General features: G+C 32.0%; 2 protein-coding genes across 2 annotated transcripts in view; one reads left to right on the top strand and one right to left on the bottom strand.

Moving 5' to 3' along the window:
* The window catches only part of LOC114332274 (transcription factor Dp-1), a 487697-nt gene that overhangs the window by 356790 nt on the left and 109378 nt on the right, over positions 1–21529 (top strand). The gene's annotated exons all lie outside the window — the stretch shown is intronic.
* Positions 13405–21529, bottom strand: part of LOC114332273 (F-box/SPRY domain-containing protein 1) — a 31219-nt gene continuing 23094 nt past the window's right edge. The window contains exon 4 of the mRNA XM_028282046.2: positions 13405–14181. Coding sequence (XP_028137847.1) covers positions 14087–14181 — 95 coding nt within the window. The 3' untranslated portion in view covers positions 13405–14086. The remainder of the gene's footprint in view (positions 14182–21529) is intronic.

The raw sequence follows: 21529 nt of genomic DNA, 5'->3' as shown, positions 1-21529 counted from the left end.
TCCGGTTTTGATATCGTTTCCGGTTAAAAAGTTATGACCGGAAGTTTCGCAAAAATGACTCAAAACTAGTGAAATCGTAATTTACACGAAGAGTTCAAATATCGACTTGCTGTTCCATTTTCAGTCACATTGGGTGAATACATAGGACTTACTAAGTCCAATTGCTTGTTTATATTTATGTATTTTTGTATTACCAGTTTTATTTGTCTCTCGAAGAAAAGACAAAGTGGCGCCTTTTTAAACGCTTTTCTTTAGTTCAATCGTTTGGGTCAAATCTTTAGACGTTAATTTGACAGCCTTTTCTTCAATGCAAATGAATGAAGATTTGCAGACATATGCATTCGCGGGAACAATACACGAATAGTCAATAAAAAAAATTATGTTTATTAATTTATTGTTTAAATAAAAAAACGATTTGAATGGAAAATGCTTAAATTCTCTTGTTTTTACAATGTAGAAACTTGAAACTTTTACAGAGTGTAGCTAATTATATGAACTATACACAATTTCACTTTTTACGTTAATTGTTTAGGCCTAAAACAATTAATTTGGGCCAAAAGTGTTTGCGGAAGGACAGGCTTACGTTGCATTGAGCCGAGTGCGATCATTATACGGCTTGCGCATCGAAGAACTGCATTGCAAGAAATTAACAGGGTCTACACCGTGCAATAGTAAAGCATTAGAAGAGATGGAAAGACTGCGAAAACTGTAATAGGTGTAAATAATGATTTTGATTTAAGAAATGTATGAAGAAATTACATAAAATGTACAATGTACATGAAAGATCACATCAATCACTTATTTTGTATTTCCTGTCTTTTTCTATAAATAACAAACGTTTGTTATAGAAAAAGACAGCAAATACAAAATAAGTGATTGATGTGATCGTTCATGGGCATTCTTTCATGTTTCCGACTGTATCAAATGTTGAAATAAATGCAAAAAATGTGTCCTATCCTTAAAAAATTGAAAAAATCTAACACATTCGTTAAAGAAAAGCGTGGGGTGCGTCTTCTTCGAATAAATGGTTTGAGGATAGATACTTTTTTACTTTTCGCGCCCCACGCTTTTCTTTAACGAATGTGTTATATTTTTAAAAATTTTTAACGAATGTGTGACATTTTTGTATATTTAATCTGTCTCAACAGTTTTTTTCGAATAATCATTCGTTTTAATTTTTTTTATTTTTTGCTTTTTAGTTGATTTTTTTATATTTTTAATTTTGGTCACTCGCGTAACTAAAGAAAAGCGTTTCTTAAGATTTTTTTTCATATTTTTTATTTTGTCAAATTGTTTTTAACCTACTTTCTTCGTTTTATTTATTCAGTATTTTCGGTTTAGCTCTAATATCTGCCATCTTATAATTTTCATTCTTTTTCTCCAATTTTATTTTTGATTAGGTACTATAATAGTAAGAATGATCCAAAGAACCATCCTCCACATCTTTTCAATTCTGAGCAACGCGGCGGTTGTTCGTTTTTGTGTTACACATCTGTCTTACAGTGTAAAATCGGAATGGATTACTTTCTTCGTGTTCTTCTTTCTTTATGTGTACTTCGTGCTTTAGTAATGTATCATGGTATACATAATATGTGATTTATGAATGGATGTAAAAATCTTACTGACAGAATTAATTTCTAAATCAACCGTTTTATCATCTGACCAATTTTGTAACTAAATATGTAATAAAATTAAACTATTGCTTATGAATATGTTGTTGCTCTTTCAGCGTTTTTAAAGTTTAAAAATTTAATAGTGAATATCAATTCTTTAGTAAGAATAAAAAGGTCATTTTGAATTAAATAAGTACTAAAATCAAAAGTGCACCCGAATGCATGTTAACTACCTAACTATAAATTACAAAATATGCAATACGCACCAATTCTACTAAGGAAATTAGGAATCTTTGTACATGGCAATGGTTAGAAAAGACACAGTTGATCAAAACTTACAGCTTAAGAAAAAACAAATTTTGCATTTTTTATAAACGATTTATCTTTACAAAGGGTGTATCATTCATCCAATTATTTATAACAAAAGAACACAAATTACTTATTATTTTAAAGTTTTGGAAGAGTTCAAACCATTTTGGGCATAATATACAGTGCGCGGCCCCACCAAATATATTCTTTGACCATAAACCATAAATTAATAAATTTTTGGGTGACTGCGCTAAGGCATATTTACATAGTGGGATAATATGGCAAGAAATCGCTTGAACGATCTTTTTTACTGTCATATTTTAATAATTTTAATAATCAATTACAATTTCATTACCAGTATCATAATAGGCTTCATTATGATGCAGATTTGCATTATCATACAGATTTTTAACCAATCGACTCGGGGGATGAAGTCTGTATCGAAGGTGGCACATGCGCAATGAGCAATGTCAAGTCAAATGCATAGGCTTTGACAGTTAAGAATATTTAAAAACACGGAAAAATTTCAGGATTAAATCTTTTTAAGAAAATTTCTGAAGACGATAGGGATATTGAAAATCCAACCTCAAATTCATTTTAATAATTGTAATATTTAAAATATAAAATCAAGAAAATAATTTAATCATATAACTACTTAATTTCTTTTTTATTTAAATTAAAGTATATGTGACATACGAGGTCTGGCTATTAAATAACGAGACTGCGCGCGCAGAGAGCATCCTAGCGGGGAAGAGTGGGAAACGAATGCAGCATTGGATAGCTAGAAGTGTCTACTCCTTCAGTACGAAAACACGTTTTTGTCGCTGTAGTAGTATTTTTTCTGTAGGGGTTAGAAAAAAACGTGTTTTTTCTTGTGCCGATAACAATGTGTGAGAAAAACATGAGCAACGGATTAATGTGAAATTTCTCGTTAAATTAAAAAAACTCCAACTGAGTGCTATAATTTGTAGAAAGAGGCCTATGGTGAGAATTCTCTATCTCGTGCGCGTGTTTTCGAATGGTATAAATGGTTTTCTGAAGGCCGAGAGAACGCCGAAGATGACCAACGTCCAGGTCGACCTGTCTCTGTTTCAACTCCACAAACAGTGACCAAAATAAATGAAATTGTGCGCGGAGATCGTCGTATGAGCATTCGGATGATTGCTGAGACTGTAAACGCCGATAAAGAAACTGTCAGAAAAATTTTACATGACGAATTGAACATGAAGAAAGTTTGTGCGAAGTTGGTCCCAAAAAATTTGACCCCTGACCAAAAGCTCGTCCGTCAACAGATCTGCTCAGATTTTCTTGAGAGGTTACATGAAGAGCCTGAATTAATGGAAATTTTTCGACATTAACGGCATCGTGATGACAGAATGGGTTCCAGAGGTTCAAACTGTAAACCAAACTTACTATTTGAAAGTTTTGGCAACGCTGCGAGAGTGAGTTCGTAAGAAACGGCCGGAGCTGTGGAAAAACAAGCCGTGGATCTTGCACCAGGACAACGCACCTGCCCATAACGCGCTGTCTGTGAAGCGTTATTTAGCCGCTAGAGGCATTCCAGTGTTCGAACACCCGCCGTACTCGCCTGATGTAGCACCCTGTGACTTTTTCCTGTTTCCGAAGATCAAGTCTGCCTTAAAAGGAATCCGGTTCGAGTCGATGGAAGAGGTAAAGCGAAAAACGGCGGAGCTCCTAAAAGCTCTAACAAAAGAAGACCTCCAGCATTGCTTTGACCAATGGAAAAAACGAATGGAACGGTGTGTGGCGAGGGAAGGGGAATATATTGAAGGAGAGCATTCGATTGTAGAATAATTTTTAAAATAAAACTCTTTTTCATAAGCAGTATGACCAGTAGCAGTATAAGCAGTATAAGCCAGACCTCGTATATGGTCATTAGCGCGAGTTACAGTTTACAGTTTACATGGTAATATAATAGAAATTACAAATAATATAGTTAAACATAAGAAAAAACAGTTGATTCTTCTCGAGGAATTTGATCACGTTGTTGATTTGGTCTGTGCTGTTTAGGGCCTCTTTGAAGATAGGACCGATACAAAGCTGTTGGCGTATTTTGACATTCAATTTGTTAGAATTTGTTGGATTACTTCATTTGTTGTATTACAAAATAAATAAAATTGAATATATATTTTTTTTTGTTCTTAATGATCACTGAAAAAATCATGTATGTATACAATTTCTCGGAGGTAGACTCGCCTTTAATTGCCATTATGGTGCTCGTATTCTAGCCTCTACGCGGCTCATGTCGTATCCCTCATACTGTCATCATAATGACGGTCATTAATGCTCGTTGCATAATAATTACTATTCACAGTATATTTCTAGTTTGTTGTGCTATTTCGAAATAGCGATCATTCAATCTTTAATAGTGACAATTAAATGGAATTTCTTCCCTCATTAATATGCTAGTCTTCAGCTTTTATGAAAAATGTACGAATACGCGAATTTATTTTTTCAGTTTCGCACACTATGATAGAATTCATTTGTTTTTGACATCTGTCAGAAGTATGGTGGCGTTATTGAACAGCACGGCACAATCGTACAAAAATCTAGGAACATACTGTAACACATCTAGTCAAGCTTTCAAGTAATGTATACTAACATGCCAAATATTACCATTTTAGAATAATGTCGATGACGTCATCTTTTTTACAGGAACAAAACAAACATGTAAAAACTAAACAAATAAATGTATTTAATTTGCGAGGCTACAAAAATAAATAGGTAGATCTGTCAGAGGTTTCTTCTTAAAATGCTGAAACTATCAGATTATTAGGGGTAATCATACCTGTTTTACACAGTAAACATTATAGCCCAGTAAATGGCCGTTTTGGAGTGTAATTTTCATTTAGGTTCTACTTGCCCTCCACTTCAAAGTTGAATTTGTGCCGTTGGTTGCTTTTACTTGGGTGGTGACAGTCACTCCTTCTCGGGGGTGAAAAAATGCGTGTTTAAAATAAGTTCGGAAATGGATAAATTGACTGATGATAAGCAACTTTTTTTTCTATACAGATTTTTATGTAAGTCAATACTTTTCGAGTTATTTGCGATTGAAAATGTTTTGTTTTGAAAATGTTTTGAAAATGTTTATTTTTCGACAAAAAAACTACGTTTTCAGGCACTTTTTCGCAAATAACTCAAAAAGTAATTATTTTATCGAAAATATTCTTAGGAAAAATGTAGCTTATAAAAAAAACGAAAAAAAAAAGTTTTTATGTATTAGTAAAGTCTATTAACCGAGTAAGAGCAAAGTTGTAGCTCATAAAAAATACGTTCTTATTCGTCTAATTCCAAGTCTAATTTCTATTCGTGAAATCACCGAAAAATTAAGCAATTTTTGGGAAAAACTTATTAACATTTTTTAAAACGTTTAAAAAGCTTTATTTTTTATTTTTCACAAAAGTTTCTTGCATTGAAAATAATCAAGTGACGCTGAAAAAAAGTTAGCCTATTTTTTTTGTAAAAAAAATCGTGACAATATCCCTCTATTTAGCATAATTTTATAAAATTAATCGTTGCCGATTTACCATCTATTTTAAATGTATGTGTATTGTTTATATGATCTGTAAGTTTGACCGGTTTGAAGTGCCCATTTTTGAAAATATTTGGTTTGATAGTTAAAATAATTTTTTCTGAAAATTTTGGAAAAATACCCTTTTTTCAAAATAACTTAAAAAGTAATAGTGATACGAAAAATCTCAAAGAGTAAAAAAATGTAGGATTTGCTGTTATAAATATGCTAGTTTCATTTTGTTTTTCTGTAAGACAGAAGTTGGTTAAGATATGGCTGTTCAAAGTGTGGCATACACTCGTGATTAGTGACTCGTTCAAGCCCTTTCAACTAAAACCCTTTCAAAAATAAGCACTTTAAACCGGTGAAACTTACGGATCACATAAAAAATAGATAATTAAAGTAAAGTGTTTGTAAAGCGGTAACGATTAATTTCATTTGGGTGCTAAACACGGGAAAATTTTCGCGATTTTTTTATTACCAAAATAAATTTGGCCCCCTTTTTTAGCGTAATATAGCGTAACTCGCTTATTTTTAATGATGGAAACTTTTATAAGGGTGGTTCGCCAAAATAAGCGGCTTATTGTGTAACTCGCTTTTTTATTAAGTCCTTTACATACTGTGTTTCAAATTGTGTTGCCAAAGTTAAGTTATACAATAGATGAATGTACGTCACTTAACATTAATTAAAAAAAAAGTATTTTACAAGCATTCTATGCAATTTTAATGTCAAAATATCAACTCCGAGGCTGTAACCCACCTTGGTTTTTGATCTGTTTTTATAGTATTACACACTGAAGAGTTACAAAAGTGCAGATTATTTTATCAATAATTAATTAAAAACCCAATGTAATTTTAAACTGTCAAATTAATAATTTTCATTTTTAAAATTAAACCATAAAAATCTACTACTAAAAACTGTAACCAACTTTGTGCATCAACACCGAGGCCTCATGAAAATATATGAAAATTTAGGCCAAACTGCACTATACTGTATGGCAGGCAACTTGACAAGAGAGGAACGCTTCAGTCTAACCCAAATTGTGGAAGAAAGTGGACGAACAGAATATCGTTAAGCGATAGAAAATTTTTCAAGGTGTCTTAAGCTAAGCGTATGTTTTTATACAGTCAACACCGAAGCCTTCGTAAAAGCTTAATTTTGCTAATTTTTTAATATGTTTTTCTTCTAAGTATGCGCTATAAAGTTTTTTTGACACACGATGAATAAAGCAGAATTATTTTTAATATTTTGTAGAAAGTAGAATTAGAAATGTATGAAATCATCAACACCGAAGCAATCAACTCCGAAGCCCAGTCGTGACTCGGAGTTGACGAACGTGCCTCGGAGTTGTTTAAAGTGTGTGAATGGTCATTCTTAAACTAAAAAAATACAATTTAAATTTAGTCTGCTATAGGAAAAGGGTTACTGGGTAAGCTGTCAAGATGTTTCGGTCGGTTTGGTAATTATCTTCTTTTTACAGAAAATGGCTCGTATACACTGGAGTACGACGGAAAAATGAAGGCGAAAGCCCCCAAAATCGTTAAATAAAGATTTTATGAAAGAAAGTAATTTTTTATGCAGCTATGCTTATTTCTGTAAGAATATACCATTTTGGGTAGTCTTCTCTAATGTTGATAAAAGAGACATCTGCTGTCTATGTAGGCACATTATGTGAAAACATGGAGCTCATGTGTGGAAGCGGATAACAAATAATTATGTTGACATGGAGAAAATGGAGAAAAGACAGAAGAATGTGTAGAAAGGAAATGCCAAGATTGTGTTCAAAATCAGATTAGATTTTTGAAGTTTAACGGAAAAGACACGGCTACATATTGGAAAGTTTTGTCAACACGAAGGCCGGTCTAAATCAACTCCGACTCAATTGATATTTTACCTATTTTTCATGTTTTTCTGTAGTACTTTATATCAAAATGGAAGTGTTTTGTATAGTTTTATTACATACCAGTTTTTATTTAATTGTTACGATCATAAATTTGAATCAACAGAGAATTACGTCAACACCGTGGACACTTGTCAACTCCGAAGTCATAACATTTCCGTTTTTCGGAAAATATTTAAAAATGATCTCTGCTGGTATCATGGCTAAGTTGAATAGCTCATTTTATAAAAAATATTTTAAAATGGACTAATTCTAAACCATGTTTTAAATGAAATTTCCCTACTTCGAAATTGCCGTCTATTTTGGCGAATCACCCATAAACAATTAAAATAAAGCTTTTTTTAAACACTTAAAAAAAGTTTAAACGTGTTGTCCCGAAAATGCTTCATTTTTTGGTTATTTCACGTTGAAATATTTGATTTGAAATTTGACGAATAAAAACGTATTTTTCATGAGCTACAACTTTGCTTTTGCTGGATCTATAGACTTAGCAAATACACAACTTTTTTCGATTTTTCCTAAGCTACATTTTTGCTAAAAATATATTTTTTAATAAATTATTTACTTTTTGAGTTATTTGCGAAAATCCGCCTGAAAACTTTCTTTTGGTCGAAAAATAAATATTTTTAATCGCAAATAACTCAAACAGCATTGACTTACATAAAAAAACTCTATAGAACGAAAGTTGCTTAAAATTAGTCAATTTATCCATTTCCGGAGTTATTTGAAACGCGCGTTTTTTACCCCCCAGAGAAGGGTTCCAACGGGGTACCACAAGTTCAACTTTGAAGTGGAGGGTAAGTAAAACTTAAATCCAAATTTTCATACAATTCTGAGTGGACCCTGAAAATTACACCGTATTTCCCGTTCATTTACTGGGCTATTAATATTTAAACAGACGCCATTTACAGAAACTAGTAGCATACTGAGTAACACAAGAGCTTTGAAGCAAGATATTACTTGCCATATGACGAAATTTAAAATAATTTTATAAAATGGCGCCCGTCCGTCATTTTTAACGATTAGATAACTAAAACATCATACAAAATATACACTTAGCGTAGTTTAGTTACCCAACGTTTCATTAAAGTTTGGTGGTTCAGAACAGTTGGGTGGTACCTTAGACGAGTACTGTATAAGCTATTCCAGTGGAAGGAATTTGATAGGAAAAGTCACAATATAAATCGTGCGTATTTTGTTTAACATTTGTTTAAATAATAAATTCAACTGTGTCTTGTATAAAAATATCAATTTAAGCTTAAAAACTAAAGTAACATTATGCAAATCCTGGTTTTAAGTATAGATAATATTGAATACTTTTGATAAAGGTGAGTACTTACAGGCGGTAAAAAATGGGAGAAAACGTAACAAAAAAGCAAACAATTTCACTGGGTTTATAGTACTTGAAATTCGCGTAGGAGATTTTAGATGAGTTTTCAATATTATCATCCCGTATATTGCAATAAATATATTAAAATGGTCCTAGAGTGGACTGGAAGTTATATGATCATATTTCTGTCAAGCTTTATTTTTAATACAGATCAGTGATTTAAGTTTTGTCATAGTCTGATTAGATCGTGATCAAGGATTATATTTTTCTTTAACAATCTAAAATTAACTGGCGTATATTTCAAATAAGAAACCCACAAGATAGAGCATTAGTTTGAAAAACAAAGAAAGTCTGGACAGTATGTACAAAATAAAAATAACTCACGGTTTGGATGTAAAATATCGGAGATTTTATCGTTATGTTTTACTGTTATGTTCTGTAGGGGAGTCAATACAGAACGAAAACTTGCATTGTTTCGGAAAAATTCAATCAAGTTTATGTTTTTCTAAAACATTTTTTGTTAGTTTGTATATACATATTATGTTAAAGTAAAAAGTTCTACTCACTGGCTTAGCCGCTAATTGTTTATTAATGTTTTAAACAATAACAATTGTTTTGTATAAATAATTTTAAAAATATCGTTGAATTCATCATTTTACTTTGATCAAAAATGTTTCTATTTAGTTTTTGATTATGCTGAATCCGAATCTGACAATTATAAAAAAAAATTGAGCTCTTGTCTGCGTAACTAGGGACCATATGAGAAACGTTTTTATTATCAATTTTACGAAAAAAAAATTTATTCTTCATAAAATGCTCTGCATGGTCTAACATCTAAAACGCAACCATTAGATATACAGTTTTATCAATTTTATACGAGGTATGTCAAAAATATGAATTTCGTTCAAGAGTAAAGTACCTTTATATTTCAGAATATCAAAAATTGTTATTGTAAAAAGTTGTTAGGAATTAAAAACTATGTTTTAATATGCAATTTAAATTCTTTTAACTGAAAAAAAATGCAAATTTTTGTCAAATTACGGATACCCAACATTATTTTATTACATTTATGCATTTATGATACCTAAGTAACTGGTTTATTATCAATTTTACGAAATAAAAGTTATTTATAAAATGGTCTATCTGGTCTAAAATCTAAGAAGCAGCCATCATCAGATATCAAATTTTTTCAATTTCATACGAGGTATGTCAAAAAATATGAATTTCACTTAAGAGTTAAGTACCTTTATAGTTCACAATATTTCAATTAGAAGGATGTAATTGAATATTGCAACATAGTTTTTAATTCCAAAAAATTTTCTTAATAACACTTTTCGATATTGTGAAATATAAAGGCCTCTTGAAACTCTTGAGCGAAATTTATATTTTCTGACATACCTCGTACAAAATTAATAACAATTGATATCTGATGGTTGCATCTTAGATTCTATACGATGTACAGCATTTTATGAAGATTAACTTTTTTCGTGAAATTTATAATAAAAAAGTTTTCAATAAGTTCCAAGTTATGCAGACATACTGTATAAGCTCAAAAAAAATTTTGTTGGACATTTATTATTGGTTAAGCTTGTTATTAAATGTATTTTAGGTAAGTTGTACGGAAAAAAGTTTTGATGACTTTGCATAAACTTTTTTTAACTGATAATTTTCGGTTTTTGTATTACATTTTCTTATCTTTCTTAATTTTCTCAAAAGAAAGTTGTTTATTTCATTTTTAAAGTAAAATAATTTAGTGCATTTTAAAGAATACATCTTAAAAAATACCTATAAAATTGTAATATATCCGTTTAAACTTGAGTAATATCCTCTTTAAAGAGAGTAATTCCGTAAAATTACGAAGTTTTCAAAAATTACATTTTTTGAGACGTCGCGTCGTATCATTTGAATTAAATTTTTGATATTTTTTTTTAATAAAACACAGTTTAGTAAGATATTTGAAAAGTAAGTTGTGTACATTTTAGAGTTTTATAGGCAAAATTGTATTAGTTACACATTTTTAAATCATAACAAAATTCATGTAAGTCTGTCTCATTTCAGCGCACACCGTACTTATGTCCATATTTTTTTTCTTTTTATTACAGCTGTAAGATAGCTTTAATGTTCTTCTTTCATTTCCAATTTGTAAAATTTAATTTGATCAATTAGTTAAAAAATTATAATAAATTAACACAAACGCGCGCTGCGTCGAACGCCGCTATACAGTGCGCCCATATTTGTGAGAGGAGTGACTTTAAGGGGCTCATAAATAGAGAATTATAGAAGCTGTAGATTTAATTTTAGAAGAATCTTAATATAAGGTTTTTTGTGTAACATTTCCTGAATTTTTCAATGGTCGAGTCAGTTTTTTTCTAAGATTTATATTTTCGTAGGTATTTAGAAAAACAACTAATTTCGCAGTTCATTTGTTTAATAATAAGTGAAGCACCCACTTTTGGAGTAGAATTTTTTTATATGTTGTTTATTAATCATTTCTTAATGAAATTACAAAAAGTTCTATCTTGTTTGATTTTTTCCGTAAGCAAAAACTCCATTGACTCCCCTACTGTAAAATATGTAGGATTTAAAATTCCTTAATAGATGTAACGAAGACTTATATCAATTTATTTTCTGATCAGTCTCAATCAGAACGATTACAACAATGGGTAACTACATTCTCAACAGCATCATATGATGTCACCACATCATCAGGAAAAATAAAAAAGGATTTTTATTTTATCAAACCGTTAATTACTTCCATGATACAAGAGGGACAGTTCTCCAGCTATTCATGTTGATGTGAGAACTATTTGAGCCAAAACTTAAATCACAACTTGCAAAATATCTACACAAAAATTAATGTTTGGTAGCTTTGATATACATTACACGATACTTTTTACACCTATACATTTTTTACATAGCATGTTGACTGAAATGTGATCTCTTACGATAGTTTTTATATTTTCTATTCGTAGGTTTTTAAAAGTTGCGATGCTTATAATCATATCGCTCATTGAATATAAGTGGTTCTATTACATTTCCACTTTTATATAAAAGTCGATGTTACAAAAAAGCATAGAAATTAGTCTTATCCAGTTATAAATGCAAGATCATTGCAACATATTTGCAAGATCATTGCAATAGGTTAAAATTTAGAACATTTATGTATGGTGCTTATTGTGAATTCCTTCCAATTTATCTTAGATAATTTTTGTCACATGTGATGGGTCATAGTCCATTCACAATTATTCAATTATTGCAAAACTCCAAATTTAAAAGAACCGCTTGGATTGACATGAAATTTGGCAGACACATAGCTAACACGTCAAAGAAAAAAAGCGATATTGTGCCGATGTGTGCTTTTGCCCTGGGGGTGAGTTTCACCCCTTCTCGGGGGTGAAAAAATATACGTTCATAATAAGTCCGGAAAAGTCATTTTTTAGCAAAAATATAGCTTATAAAAAAGTGAAAAAAACGGTGTATAAGGTCTCTAGACCCAGTAGAAACAGAGTTGTAGCTAATGAAAAATAGGTTCATATTCGTCAAATTCTAAATCGAATATTTCAACGTGAAATAACCAAAAAATAAAGCTCTTTTGGAGACAACTCATTGCAAGTTTTTAAAAGTGTTTATAAAGGCTTTATTTTTGTTTTTTAAAAAAGTTTCTAGATAAAAAGTAAGCCAGTTACGCTCAAAATAAAGTTGGTCCCTTTTTTTGGTAAAAAAATTGTACGTTGCTTTATTCGTGTATGTATTGTTTATATGATCTGTAAGTTTCATCGGTTCAAAGTGCTTTTTGAAAGAGCTGTAGTGGAAAGGGCTTGAACAATCCACTAATCACGAGTGTAGGCAAATTTTGAACAGCCATATTTGAACCAACTTTTTAGTAGGTCGACCCACACGATGCAATATTATTGCACAATAAATTAATTCCCGACTGAAACTGGTGCTGTCAACATGTGGAATAAGACAGTGAAGTGTGTGGCTATTGCATTAGTTGTATCTATAAAAAGGACGAAGGAAAATACACGCAGGTGGATGAAGTAATCGTTTAAAAAAAGAAATAAGTACACTCATGACAATTTATTAAATGATTTAAGAATTGCTGAACCAAATGATTTTCAAAACTTTCTGCATCTGGATCATATTGTGTGTATTTTAGTCTTGACATTCCACAGAAATTATAATAAACTTTCTTCCTTTCTATTTTCCTTTGGCAGCCATATTTTTAACCGCACCACGATCTTAACAACAAGAGTGATAAAACACAACTGAACCAATATTGCGCAATATAGGCCACAGACGCTTCAATATTAGTATATTGCACAATAAAAATCAAGTCCTGTAGATTGACGCAATATATTGCGCAATCGTTCAATGAGATCTACATACGATCAATATATTGTAGAATGTTAAATATTTTGCAATATATGGACAAAAATATTGAGCATTTACAGAAAAATAACAAGTCCAAAATATTCAGAAAAGCAAAACCTACATGTTTTTTCTGTTTGAGAGTTTTGGAATCCCTAATAATTGTTGTCTCCAAAAGAGCTTCATTTTTTGGTTATTTCACGTTAATATTCGATTTGGAATTTGACGAATATGAACCTATTTTTCATTAGCTACAACTCGGCTTCTACTGGATTTAGATACCTCACACATACACCATTTTTTTCACTTTTTTATAAGCTAGATTTTTGCTAAAAAATGTTTTTTCTCTACGAAAAACTTACTTTTTAAGTTATTTGCGAAAAACCGTCTAAAAACGTGGTTTTTTTTGTTGAAAATGAACATATTCACTCGCAAATAACTCAAAAAGTATTGACTTAATCAAAAACTGCGATAGAACAAAAGTTGCTTAGAATTTGTCAGTTTATCCACTTCCGGACTTATTTTGAACGTATATTTCACCCCCGACAAGGGGTGCACTTCCAATATCACTTTTTTTCTTTGACATGTTAGCTATGTGTATGCCAAATGTCTGTAAATGAGTAAATCAATCAATCAATTCAATTTGAGTAAATGGACTAATAATTCTGATTTATTGGTTATTTCAGAGGGTTAGCTATATTATTAGAATAGACTGATAGAAGACATAGGAACATAGCGTTTAATATGATTATAGTGTTATTGGTATTTTACCAAGCATAGCAAGATGTCACAACGTTCTACCGAATAGAAAATATAAACAAAGTTTTTATACAAACCAAATGTTTTCGTAGAAAATAATAACTAGTGTTATTAAATGCGGTTATTATTTATCACATTGGGCAAACCGGACTGACCTGAATTGAACCATCTTTAAAACAGACGTTTGAAATTCTCTCTCCAATTTCTTTGGTTTTTTGGTTTTGACTAGAATTTATTTGACTAGAATATACACTGTATATCCGAGGGTATGTTAGCCATCCAGTGGCGGACCGAGATAGACCATAGAAACTTCTGTATTGCCATACACAGCCGATACGGTTGGATAGAGCTTCTTGTCTGGGAGTCCTAATATATAAAAATTATTAGTAATATGGTTAATACCGGAACACCGGTCAACACTTTGCAGTGTGTCAATCGTATTGATACAGTTGAACTAGCCAGGGCCCCCGCTACCATAAGTGCAAAGTGTGTAATGCACACGGGCGCCATCCTTTAGAGGCGCAAAAATTGGGGATCAAAAATTGCAAAATATTTACAAAAAAAATCAAAAAGCAAAAATTAATTTTAAAATAAAAGTTGAGAAATTAAATAGATCAGTTTTACTTTGTTTGGATGACATTATTAGTCTTTCTATAGATATAAAATAAAAAATCCTGCTATAAAAATAACAAACACCCATTCCGTAGACAAAACTGTAGATAAGAAATACCTAACTAAGCCCTGATTTCGTGGAAAAATTCTAAACATGTAAGTAGTAGTGTGTGGGCGGTAATTCTATCTCATCTATAAGCCAACGATTGTGTGACACTCAAATGATGAATCGACAATATTTGATAATCGCGTACCCATCAAATAACTAATTAGACCGGCCTGTATCGTCGTCCCCGTTAGCAAAATTATTTCGATTCGATTTTTTTGCAAATTACTCAAAATGAGGTCTTTATAACAAATCCAGAGGGCCAGGCGATGCCTTGGTCGAAAAATTATTAAAACAAATTCACAAAAATAATTTTTTTCATTCGAACCAATTTTTTTAGATCGCTTGGGTCATTCTGAGTAAAAAATTCCTCTTGTCATTTTTCACTAAAATTGATTGTTGTCGAGTTATACGGGATTTCAACTTTAAAAATGCGAAAATGGCCATTTTTAAGGCTTAATAACTCGATTAAAAATAATTAATATGAGAGTCAAAAAGCGACGAAGTCAAAGTTTAAAACCCCTCCTTCAAGATCCTGAAGAAATTTTTGTCATTATTTTATTACGAAGCTGTTGTTTTTAATTATTAACAATTAGCGCTATAGCCCAAGCTGTATCGTTGCCCCCGTTAGCGAAATTACTTCGATTGTTTTTTTTTTGCAAAAACTTACTCAAAAATAGGTCTTTATAACAAATCCACAGGGTTCCAGGCGGTACCTTGGTCGAAAAATTGTTTAAACAACTTTTTTAAACAAATTCACAAAAATAATTTTTTCATTTCGAACAATTTTTTTTAGATAATTTGGGTTATTCTGAGCAAAAAAGGTCTCTAGTGATTTTTCTCTAAAATTGATTGTTGTCGAGTTACGTATATGGTAATTTTTTCGCATTTTTCAAATCTTAAATCGCGTATAACTCGACAACAATCAATCTTAGAGAAAAATGACAAGGAACCATTTTTACTCAGAATGGCCATAGTTATCTAAAAAAAATTTGTTCAAAATGAAAAATTTTCTTTTGTGAATTTGTTTAAAAAAAATTGTTTAAACAATTTTTCGACCACGGCACCGCCTGGTACCCTGTGGATTTGTTATAAGTATTATGCCTATTATGGTAAGTCCCGTCTAAAGGTACGTTTTTACTGGCGCGGCTCGCTCGTTTAATCGCTGAAAGATCGTCGCTGAACAGGGTTGCCAGATTGGGGTGTTTTCCCACAATTTTTTGGTAATTTGAAACCGTCTAGGGAAATTAAATTTGCGAATGTACATAGAACTGTATATTATACTCTCATATAATCGAAGACGATAGGACATATGAATTATTTCCAGGGCCTCTGTTAATAAGTAGTATAATTTTGGTTTACTCTTCTTTACATATGACTACTACTTCATTAAAATGTGCCAAAATTTTAAATTTGGGAGATTTGAGCTTCAATTTGAGGGAATTTCAGAATTTGAGGGAATTTCAGTTTCTAAGTGGGAGATTTATAAAATCACATCTGGCAACTCTGTAGCTGAACAGTGAATGCGGTGTATCTGATTGTGCGTGTGGTTGTGTGGATTGTAGGAGCCGTTTTGACTGAAGCGTCTATAACCTTTGTACCCAGGGGCAGCAAGTGTCGATTTTTGGTGACTGCTCTGAGAGTATGAGAGCAGACAAAATCGTAGACACTGGGCGGTTATAGTGGCGTATTTCGTTGACGGTCAGACAAACAGACAGTCATGAAACCGGAAATATATATTTGTTCTCGTATTGCTGAGCCGCGTCGAATAATATATCACTTGTACTATTCCGACGACTTTAAAACAGTACTTTCGGTCGAATTGCTAAAACCGGAAGTCCTAGGTGAAATTTCTCACTTTTATTACCATCGTTGGGTCATAAGCTTTCATTCGACATCTCATTTGCCATTATACCTAGTGCCATGGCGAAGGAGTTATTTTCACAGACGGACAGATAGTCAGAAAACCGGAAGTATACATTTGCTCTCGTGTTTCTAAGGTGAGTCGAATAATATATTGCTTAAATTATTATTCCGGCGACTTTAAAACAGTACTCCCGGTCGCCTTTCTAAAACCGGAAGTCCTAGGTCAAGTTTCTCACCTTTAGTACCATCCTTGAATCATAAGCTTTCGTTCGACATCTCATCTGTCATTCTACCTAGTGGAATGACGGAGGAGTTATTTTCATGGACGACGAACAGACGGGCAGACAGTCATGAAACCAGAAGTAGGTATATATTTGTTCTCATCTTGCTATAGCGCGTCGAATATTACATCGCTTGTACTATTGACTTTAAAATAGTACTTGCGGTTGCATTTCTAAAAGCGGAAGTCTTAGGTCAAATTTTCTCACCTGTAGTAGTATCGTTGGATCATAAGCTTTCATTGGACACCTCATTTTCATTCTACCTGGTATAATGAGGAGTTATGTTTACGGACGGACGGACAGACGACAGACGGATAATATTAATATTATTATTCAAAGAAAACAATTATTGTTAAAATACATGCGAGCAGAGGAAATAGAGGATGAAGAAAGAATTGCCCAATGCTACAAGATTAGAAAAACATGCAATATTTAAAAAAAGACATGAAGAAGGATACTTAAAAATTGTGATAAACAACCATTGATTAGGAAATTATGAAATGATACATACTTATAAAAACAAGCTTCACTTCACAAAAATTTCTCAAATACAAAACTCCGAAACACGCACCGCCAACAAATCACACAAGCAGTATACCGCAATCAATGCTCAGATTCAGCGACGATCTTTCAGCGATTAACGAGCCAGCCGCTGCAGTAAAAACGTACCAAATGGACAAAATTTGAAAATCGCGTTACTCTGGGTTCGCCATCCACAAAAAGGTGGGATGTTGTGAGGTGAGCAAAAATGTTCTCGGGTTAAGTCTAAACCCTCTATGTGTGACAAGATGGTCCAGCAGAATTGATTCAATAAAGCCCCTTAAACTTTATTTAATTAAGATTTGTTATGGTGTTATTTGTTCCTATTTTGCTTTATTTGCACCTACCTACCTACCTTCAAAAAAAAAATAAATAAAAAAAATTATCAAAATGCCTTAAGGGGCGCCAAAATCATTTTTTGCACACAGGCGCCAGTAGTTCTTACGGGGGCCCTGGAACTAGCACAGTGACACATGCACTAAGATTTAACAACTAAAAAAATAAATCCGCTTGTATGGCTACCAAACTCAGCCAAGCAGACTGTGTTCTTGGAAAAACTTTGGCAAGCGTCAGCTACCATACGTTTTATTACTTCAGAAGAAATGGCTGCTGGACACAAATTGCCTTATCCGACAAGAAGACCGCTAAACAGGCTAAGAACTGGCGTCTCTGGAAGGTTGTACTAATAGCCTGAGAAGATACCAGGGATACCAGGAGACTGATACCTACGATTGTGACGAGGTTCAGAGTACTCACCACCTACCAACATTCACAAATACGAGCAGTCCAGAAAGCCACTGCGCATCCGCTAGGAAAAATATTCCGATTCGGATTTTTTGCACAATCTTACTCAAAGCGAACCCCTTTTAACAAATTTGCATGTTGCCAGGTCCAAAAGTGGGTCAACATTTTTTTAAACGTTTTTTTTTTGTTTTTTTCCTAAAATTATTTTTTTTTTGGATCGAACAAAGTTTTTTGAAGTTATACTTCTTTACGGGCGTAATGACGGTGAAATTTTATATGGTAAAACCTAGCGACCGGGCGCATGCGCATTATAACTTTGTTCTGATTGGATGTTCAAATGACATGACAAAAATTATCCAATATGGCAGCTGTGGGACTGTGGTTTGGTTATAATGTATGCTTGTTGCGTTTTAAAATTTGTAGGAAGAGAAACAAGAAACAAAAAGTTAGTTAATGGTTATACTGCCTTTTTAAATAGTTTTCATATTATATTTTTGGACTTATTTACATAGAAGAGATGATTGTTGCATGCCAATGTGAAAGCTCATCAAACTGTGACTAGTATGAGTGCCGCAGATCTCGCTTATTCAAAGCTAAAGAATCTTTCACTGGTAAGTGTTTTATAAATAGTTGATCAAATTTTGTTATGATATTTGAACATAGCCACTTTGCACGACGCAAGTGATTGCGAAATTTATTAGTCGTTATACGGGCTCCGATACCTACCTTGAACCTACCAAAATACATAAGTAGTATGTAATACTTTTATTTACATAATTTGACTACCATAAAAATTTCTATCAATATTCACCTAATATATTGTTTTCTTACTCTATGTTTTGTTGTATTTTTTCAATTCTAAATCATTTCAATTCAAAATCAAAATAATTTGATTTACATAAGTTAAAAATGTCAAAAGGTTAATCTGTTTAGTTAGACGATCTTCGCACATAATGACAAGCTGTCTCTGTGGCGAAGTTTTAATGCGAATGAATCCCAATACAACGCAAATACCAGCCGCGTGGTAAGTTGGTTCGAATCCCAATAGAAACTTTTATTTTTTTATTTTTTTTATACATTTTATGATTGTAAGTATATTTATTATATAATTTTATTTTTAGAAAATACGTATTTAGTTAAAAATTTTTCCGACAATTAATGTTCAGAAATCATTTGTGGCATTTTTAATGTGTTTGTGTATGTTTTATTTTTTTATTATTTTAATTTTTGGCACTCTTTTAATAAAAATGTTTGAGAAGTAGTAAGTATAAATTAATTTAATATTTAAATAAAATATAAATAAAAAGTATATTAATTTCGTTTATAATCATATAATTATATAATAGAAGTATAACTTCTTACGTGCGTACAAAGTACACACACATTCTTCATTTTTAACAATCAGAAACTATGTGAAAACTGAAAATTTCGATGTTGCCAAGGTAAGAAGATATTCTTTGAACATAGATTGATGAAATCCTGAAGAGTTTTTTGCAATACAATATCAAAAAACTCCTTTGTTTTTTAATTGCCAATCAAGCGGGCGCTTGATTGGCAACCGTTGCATGTATATGTAACATGCTTAAATATATGTGCGGAAAAATATTTCGATTCAATTTTTTTTCACCATCTTGCTTGAAAATATCCTCTATTGAGAAATTTGTATGTTGCCAGGATCAAAAAGTCAAAAAATTTTTTAAACGTTTGTTTTTTGTTTTTTCCTAAAACTATTTTTTTGCATCCAATAATTTTTTTTAGGATTTTCTGGATCATTCCAAATAGAAAATATCTAAAGTGACTTTTCTGTAAATGTGATAGTTTTCGAGATATAAGCGATTGAAAATTTAAAAATTGCAAAATCGGCCATTTTTAACCCTCAAAACTATGTAAACACCGAAAATTTCAATGATACCAAGGTACGTAGATATTCTAAGAATATCGATCGATGAAGTAGTCTCGAAGAGCTTTTTGCAATACAATATCGAAAACCCCTTTGTTTTTTAATTGCTACTCAAGCGGTCGCTATACTATTTTTAACCGTGGCATGTACACAAAATTGTATGTAATATGCGTAAATATATGTGCGGAAAAATATTCTGATTCAATTTTTTTTTTCACCATCTTGCTTAAAAAGGTTCCCTATTAACAAATTTGCATGTTGCCAGGGTCAAAAATGTGTCAAGAAAAATTTTACACGATTTTTTTAAACTTAAAATGTTCTCCGATTACATAATATAGGTACACATGCAACGGTTGAAAATAGTGTCGCTCCCGCTTGATTAGCAATTAAAAAACAAAGGGGTTTTCGATATTGTATTGCATCGGGATTGCTCTTCGGGATTTCATCAATCGATATTCTTAGAATATCTACGTACCTCGGTATCATTGAAATTTTTGGTGTTTCACATAGTTTTTGAGGGTTAAAAGTAGCCGATTTTGCAATATTTAAAATTTCAATCGCTTATATCTCGAAAACTATCACATTTACAGGAAAGTCACTGAAGGTCTTTTCTTTTTGGAAGTATCCAAAAAACTTTAAAAAATTTGTAAAATCCGATGCAAAAAATTGGTTTTAGGGAAAAACCAAAAACATACGTTTAAAATTTTTTGACTTTTTGATCCTGGCAACATACAAATTTGTTAAGAGGGGATATTTTCAAGCAAGATGGTGAAAAAAAATTGGATCGAAATATTTTTCCGCACATATATTTACGCATGTTATATATACATGCAACGGTTGCCAATCAAGCGCCCGCTTGATTGGCAATTAAAAAACAAAGGGGTTTTCGATACTGTATTGCAAAAAACTCTTCGGGATTTCATCAATCGATGTTCAAAAAATATCTTCTTACCTTGGCAACATCGAAATTTTCAGTTTGTCACATAGTCTCTGAGGGTTAAAAATGGCTGATTTCGCAATTTTTAAATTTTTAATCGCTTATATGTCAAAAACTATCAACTGTAGAGAAAAGTCACTAAAGACTTTTTCTGTTTGAAATGATCCAAAAAACCTAAAAAAACTTTGTTCAATGCAAAAAAAATAATTTTAGGAGAAAAACAAAAAAAAACGTTTAAAAAAATGTTGACCCACTTTTGGACCTGGCAACATGAAAATTTGTTAAAAGGGGTCCTTTTTGAGTAAGATTGTGCAAAACATCCGAATCGGAATATTTTTTCTAACGGATGCGCAGGGGCTTTCTGGACTAGAGAGAGATCAGCACACGTGAAGATCTAATTTTAGCAAATGACAGGGCAAATGATTGGAAATATAGTTGTTGGTGTTTTGGATATGGAAAGAAAGTAATGGCATCGACATTAGGAGAACAGGAGCACTCTCTCACCTAGAAACGGTATTGGTTTATAAAAGACATATAACGCTAAGTACCAAAAATATGGAAATTGTAAAGCAAATAATTCATAAATGATACATGTGCCCAAACTAATTGTTGTATATACTCCGTCTAATATACTTACCGTTGCACGTCATCCGCGTCATAGCCCGTGACGTCACATGATACCAACACGAAATATTTAGGCGGTAGGTGTGTTCTTTTTTAGAATCATT

The sequence above is a fragment of the Diabrotica virgifera genome, chromosome 4, assembly GCF_917563875.1.
Source record: "Diabrotica virgifera virgifera chromosome 4, PGI_DIABVI_V3a".
Classification (NCBI taxonomy): domain Eukaryota; kingdom Metazoa; phylum Arthropoda; class Insecta; order Coleoptera; family Chrysomelidae; genus Diabrotica; species Diabrotica virgifera.
This window is presented reverse-complemented; position numbering and strand designations above follow the sequence as displayed.